The following is a 7,500-nucleotide window of genomic DNA, read 5'->3' as shown; positions in this document are numbered from 1 at the left end:
AATATTCTTCATGGTTATTTCACGACTCTTACCTTCGCGTCTTTCACCAGGAATGTTGCGGAAATCATAAAGCAGGCAGAAGAACTTATCTGGACCACAGGTATATTTAATGCTATATAACATGTATGGCATTGTGTGACACATCATATCTTTTGTGCCTTTAGGATCCCAGTATTGGCGCCAGTTGAATTCAAGGCTTTTACGTTTGGCTAAGTAACCTTTTACAGCACCATGAATCCTCTGTATAACCATGTTTTTCAGACCAGCTTCCTTCAGTAAATAAGGCATTGTGCCAGAATGTCCAAAAGCATCGATTGACCAGCTATTTTCAGGAATGACATGCAAGTTATCCATCACCCATCGATGGCCTTCTATCAATTGGTCAACTATTGCATAATAATGAGTGGTGGCCTCATCTGGCATCACCCAGCCACCCAGCACTATCTCTAACTGACCCCGACGTATCAGTCTACGGACCTGTGCTTTAATGGCATCTTCTTGATCGTTCCACCACATGGCTAAGTAAATTGTTTCACTCCACACAAATGTCATGTTAGGGTACGTGGTCAGTTTCTGCACCATGTTGTCAAGTATGTGCTTTGTCTGATCTGAGTAGTACTCATCCACTGTTTTCAGCCATCCTGGGTCATTATGTGAATGAGGGACAACAATAACAGTAAGACCGTCTTCGCTGACTTTACTGCTGCTACTACTACTACTGCTACTTATACTATCTCTACTGCGGCCAGCAGCAGCAACGGCACCACCGCCGCCGCCAGGGCCATCACCATCCACGTTACTATGATGAGAATCGTCATCATCATCATCATCATCGTCACCAGCATCATCACCATCAACAACAACAAGTTCAGCATTGTTAGATGATAACAATGAAGCAGACTTTAATGATGATGATGATGATAATGATAACGATGGTGATGATGAAAGAGAAGAATCTAATAACACTAAGGAGTTTGATAATGATAACGATGATGAGGATGATAATGATGATAAAGACTTTGATAATGATGACGATGACAAAGATGATGATAACGATGATGATGATAAAGATAATAAATCTAAAGCTTTGTTAGGGTTTGGGAGCGGATATGAACCGTCAGCCATGACATCATAAACAAGTTTGGGTATCATATCAAATGTGGAAAAGTTTGCTGTGACAATCCTGTCAATGGACGGTGTCGTGCTCCACGAGCATGCGTGGTGGCGATGTCGTGGCGGCTGCCAGTCCAACTGGTTTGGCCAGAGCTTAATGGCCAACAGACGAGTCCGGCTGATTTGTTGTTGTGGCCAGGGCATGCTCTGGTCGAATAAGAGAAAAAATGCAAATGAGAAGAAAGTAGCTCCAAAAAGAATGAAGAGGCGTTGATTAAACTTCATCCTTCCTGTGATTCGACCAGTGGTCAAGTTGATTGTGGTATTTTTCATTGCTGATGCGCTGCCGACTGTCGATGGTGGCGATGAGGTCGGGCTGGACACACTGTCCGAATATTCGCAATCTGTGGTAAGCGACCCCAGCCTTGCTTTAGTGTGCGTAATCTGGGAAAAGAAAAAAAACAGAAAAGAGAAAGAAATTAATAAGTTTGTTAAATTTAATTGTATAAAAAATTAAATATCAACATTATTTCTTACAACACTTGTGTCTATGTTAGCAAATATATAAATACACTGCATTTAATATTATGAGAATGATTATGATTGCAAAGATGGTGGCTAACACGATGTGAAAAATAACGATGGATGCGCAGTGGTGGCTGTATGGTAACAAGGCGGCGAGCTGGCAGAAACGTTAGCACGCCGGGAGAAATGCTTAGCGGTATTTCGTCTGCCGTTGCGTTCTGAGTTCAAATTCCGCCGAGGTCGACTTTGCGTTTCATCCTTTCGGGGTCGATAAATTAAGTACCAGTTACGCACTGAGGTCAATGTAATCGACTTAATCTCGTTGTCTGTCCTTGTTTGCCCCCTCCATGTTTAGCCCCTTGTGGGCAATAAAGAAATAAGAAGCTTGCTTACCAACCACATGATTCCGGATTCAGTCCCACTGCGTGGCACCTTGGCCGACCAGAGCCTTGTGGGTGGATTTGATAGACGGAAACTGAAAGAAGTCCACCGTGTGTAGTGTGTGTATGTGTATTTGTGTATCTTTGTTTGCCCCACCAACATCGCTTGACAATCGATGTTGTGTTTATGTGCCCGTAACCTAGCAGTTTAGCAAAAGATACCGATAGAATAAGTATAAGGATTATAAACGTATGTCTTACAAACGTATAATTGCTGGAGACGATTTGTTCTATTAACAGTGGTACTCCAGCATGGCCGCAGTAAAATGGCAAACAAACAAAAGAAAAAAAATAATAATTATATCATAAACACAAGAGCACTTAGAGAGCGCAAACCGCTGCCAAAGCAACACCAACGTCCTCTCAACGATTAGTGAGAGAGGATTTTTAAAATAAGAATATCTGAACGACTGCTCTCACAAATGAGAATACTGAAAATGAACCCGACCACTCTGAAAAAATAAGTTAAAAAACGGTAAAGATAATCCAGAATCCTTGTCCGGTACCGGAAAAAATCTAATCAGTTCGTGCCAGACACAAAGGCAAACATCCCTGAAAGTTTCATTCGAATCCATCCAGCGGTTCTTTAGATATCTTGTCACGGACAAACAAACAAACAAACAAAGTCTTCTGAAAACAATGCCGTAAATAGTACTGGACGTACAAGATGTATCAGAAAAGTAACACGATCAAGTGTGCTTTGTGAGCTATTAGTGTGTTGCGTCATTGTTGTTGGCACTCCGTCGGTGACGACGAGAGTTCCAGTGGATCCGATCAACGAAACAGCCTGCTCGTGAAATTAACGTGCAAGTGGCTGAGCACTCCACTGACACGTGTACCCTTAACGTAGTTCTCGGGGAGATTCAGCGTGACACAGAGTGTGACAAGGCTGGCCCTTTGAAATACAGGTACAACAGAAACAAGAAGAAAGAGTGAGAAAAAGTTGTGGTGAAAGAGTACAACAGGGTCCGCCACAATCCCCTGACGGAACCTCGTGGAACTTTAGGTGTTTTCCCTCAATAAACACTCACAACGCCCGATCTGGGAATCGAAACCACGATCTTACGACCGCGAGTCCGCAGCCCTAACCACTTGTCCATTGTGCCTCCACAGTGGGTCGTGTCACCATGTGACGAAATATCAGGGGAGTATGCAAGTACAATCTCAGCTTTCTGTAGCCATTGTATGTTTTTTCGCGTGCTTTTGTTAACAGCTCCTCGATTTTAAGCCGACTTGCAACGAGCACAGTGCAATGAACCAGCCTGAAGTTTCTGGTCTGCCTGGGGAAAACTCCATCGGAAGCACTCGGACATTTGCTGCAAGTGTACGAAAAGACGACGATACCGGGCTCCCCCCACTTTTTTTTTTCGAGTGGGACAAGTGGTTTAAAGAGGGATGCGAGGACGTGAAAGACAAACAAACCCCAGGAGCGGAAGGCCTTCAGCGAGCAGGATTGAGGCCAATCCTGCTCGTACAGGATTGGCCTCAATCCTACGTACATGTGGCAGATGGACCGTGGCGATCGTCAGCTGACTGATCGACTGATTACCAGTGTGTTGCGCAGAACAACTCGTAGCTGCTCCACCATGACAATGCGCCAGCTCACAAAAACTCTAAGCATCCGGCAGTTCCTTGTTGAGAACAACATCGCTGTGTTGGAGTAACCTGTTTACTCCACCCGACCAGACTCCGTGCGATTTTTCCTTTTTTCTCCAAGCTCAAGCAGGACAATAAAGGGAACACGTTTTCCTGCGTGGAAGCCATCAAGAGGGCCGGGGCGATGGTGCTGCAGAGAAATCCTTCAAAACTGCTGGCATTGTGCCAAAATCAGAAGAAAAACATTATTATTACACAATGTTAAGGCAGCGAATTGGCAGGATCGTTAGCACGCTGGACGAAATTTCTTAGCGGTATTTCGTCCGTCACTACGTTCTGAGTTCAAATTCTGCCGAGGTCAACTATACCTTTTATCCTTTTGGGGTCGATTAAATAAGTACCAGTTACGCACTGTGTCGATGTAATCGGCTTAATCTCTTACCCCAGATTTGGAGGTTTTGTGTTTCCAGTAGAAAGGATTATTACACACTGTTCTATTTGATCTATAGGTAGCGAACAGGCAGAATGGTTAGCACGCTGGGTAAAATGGTTAATGGTATTTCGTCCATCTTAGTTCAAATTCCACAGAGGCAGACTTTGACTTTCATTCTTTCCTTCAATTCGATGCTGCTCCAGTCCATGTGGCTGGTAAGAATGAGTAATCCCGCGACGGACTGGTGTCTCGTCCAGAGAAAGAATACATATACATATATATATATATATATATATATATATATATATATATGCCAGAGAAATCAAGAAAACAGCTCTGTGCTCTTTACGAAGTAATGGGGACAAACCATAACCATATTTTCTTATGCTACAACAGTTCTGCCTCCTTGAGGTCGACGTAACCGAGTTAACTGCATTAAATTTAACTAGAAAAACTGCACCTCTGTGTCAAGCCATGTAGAGCCAATGTGACAGAGTAGGTTCATCAAACCGTATGATCTCAAACTCAAATTCACGACCTCCACATTAGGCTGTGGTTGAATGGAGAGAACATGCTGGGCCTTTGCGCTGCTGTGGACCGAACAGTGGACTGCAATCCAATCGAATATTTGAGCAGGTGACCTCGCCTTGAGGATATTTCCTTCCAGTGTGTTTCAGCTTCGGTCATTATGAACAGAACATCCACCTCCTGTCACCTAAAACTAGCGAAAGATCAGAAACATCCTTAAGCATGTGTGTACCTAAGTATTTCAGTAGATCACATACATTACATGCATACCAGTTGACAGTGGAAACTGTAAATGAAGTGTTCAATTTTTGCACACACAAAGGAAAGGAAGAAGCTGCTGATACAAAACTAGTTGATATTATGAGCAATCAAATTTTAAAATGTCCTTAGTTGTATCAATTATGTATTACATATTTTATGAGGATATAATAAAAGTCAGAATTACATTAAATAATTCACAATTCAGCTCAAGACAACAGAAGTAACAGTACTAGGAATTAACTAAATCAACCATCAGAATTCAAGTGCAGCAACAGTGTAACCTGCCCAAGTAAAGGTTTGTGCCTGACAAGGACACAAGTGTACAGAGCTAAAATAACATCACAGGTGGTATCAAAGAACTGCATGAGAGTAAAAGGGGATATTTAAAAGCAGTCATAAACAACACACTCATTCCTTCAGATCCAAAGATAAAATACATGTTGCTTCTATATAGCAATAGGATAGAATTGAAAACAACTGCATGGCGTGGTCTTTATTTGATCGGGAAATACGATGTGTGAACAAAACCAATGACATGCAAAGTATCAATAGTATATTTCGATGTATATTTAACATTAAGGTGTTACAAAAAATAAAATAGCTACTAAAAAGAAATAACTTCTTACAACGAATGGAGTATACACACTGCACCTCATAAAAGCCACTGATGTGTCTGTTTGTGTGATTACACACACACACACTCCTACCTTGACTTCATCTCATCTTATTGCCCTCACACCATGCACATCATTCCCTATTCCCAATTGATTTACGCTATAGACTGCACCATTCCTACGGAACCTAGTCTCAATGTATGATCAGGCTCGTTATTTGAATACCCTGCTATCATATTCATAGTTACCTACAGCTATAATATTAACCATACTTTATACCTCTTTGACCAACCTTGACCACTCCTCGCTTATCACCACACCACACTACTTCTTCAATAATCCTAGTCCTCTAGTCGGGCAATGCCATTCCAAACAGTTCAAGCTCCTCTGTTCTGTTTAATGAACCAAAAATCTGCTACATAATTGTCCAGAGCTAATCCCTCAGTGCATTCACTCGACTTAGCTCAGTTCCCATCCCACTTACCCGTACTTACAATGTTTTGTCCTTGCACAGTTACTGGACGCAACAAACGGTTTCATCTGTACATTCAAGAACCTCAAATACCAACTGTGTGGAGGAGACTGGTTAGCATTACGCAATGGATTTATGGAATATCTTAGAGTCATTCATGCTAATGGATAAACTGCCACCCATCATTTCTGCTCAGTTAACGATACCAATGAACACGTCATTGCTTGCAGTCTTCCTTTACGTTATGCACCCTCAATCTCTTACCAATGATGCAAACAGTGACTCACCATCTAACAAGGGTTGGGCAGTTTGACTGGAGCTGACCAGCTGAAGGGACAAGTACCAATATCTCATGTAGCAGGTTTGATATTTGTTAAGAAATTTTCTCTATTCATGAAACCAACGATAGCCTTGTTAATCAACAAATAAGGAACAGTCATCCACCAGTGCATATATATGTATATTTACATACATACATACATATATACATACATATATGTATATTTACATACATACATACATATATATATACATACATATGTATATTTACATACATACATACATATATATATACATACATATATGTATATTTACATACATACATACATATATGTATATTTACATACATACATACATATATACATACATATATGTATATTTACATACATACATACATATATATATACATACATACATATATGTATATTTACATACATACATACATATATACATACATACATATATGTATATTTACATACATACATATATATATACATACATATATGTATATTTACATACATACATATATACATACATATATGTATATTTACATACATACATACATACATATATACATACATATATGTATATTTACATACATACATACATATATACATACATATATGTATATTTACATACATACATACATACATATATACATACATATATGTATATTTACATACATACATACATATATACATACATATATGTATATTTACATACATACATACATACATATATACATACATATATGTATATTTACATACATACATACATACATACATACATATATACATACATATATGTATATTTACATACATACATACATACATACATACATATATACATACATATATGTATATTTACATACATACATACATACATACATATATGTATATTTACATACATACATACATACATACATATATACATACATATATGTATATTTACATACATACATACATACATACATATATACATACATATATGTATATTTACATACATACATACATATATATATACATACATATATGTATATTTACATACATATATATATATTTACATACATACATACATATATATATATATGTATATTTACATACATACATATATATATATATATATGTATATTTACATACATACATATATATATATTTACATACATACATATATATATATGTATATTTACATACATACATATATATATATGTATATTTACATACATACATATATATATAT

The 7,500-nt window shown here is 38.5% G+C and overlaps 1 protein-coding gene across 7 annotated transcripts in view; it reads right to left on the bottom strand.

Moving 5' to 3' along the window:
• Positions 1–7,500, bottom strand: part of LOC106875435 (alpha-mannosidase 2) — a 451,302-nt gene that overhangs the window by 5,256 nt on the left and 438,546 nt on the right. For all 7 annotated transcript variants that reach the window (XM_014923584.3, XM_089354371.1, XM_052968622.2 and 4 more), the window contains one exon: positions 1–1,557. This exon is cut by the window's left edge and continues 5,256 nt beyond it. In XM_014923584.3, coding sequence (XP_014779070.2) covers positions 1–1,557 — 1,557 coding nt within the window. The remainder of the gene's footprint in view (positions 1,558–7,500) is intronic.

The sequence above is a fragment of the Octopus bimaculoides genome, chromosome 6 (genome assembly GCF_046866305.1).
Source record: "Octopus bimaculoides isolate indiv1 chromosome 6, ASM4686630v1, whole genome shotgun sequence".
NCBI classification, from domain to species: Eukaryota; Metazoa; Mollusca; class Cephalopoda; order Octopoda; family Octopodidae; genus Octopus; species Octopus bimaculoides.
The sequence above is the reverse complement of the archived record's forward strand: the minus strand, read 5'-3'. Positions and strand labels throughout refer to the sequence as shown.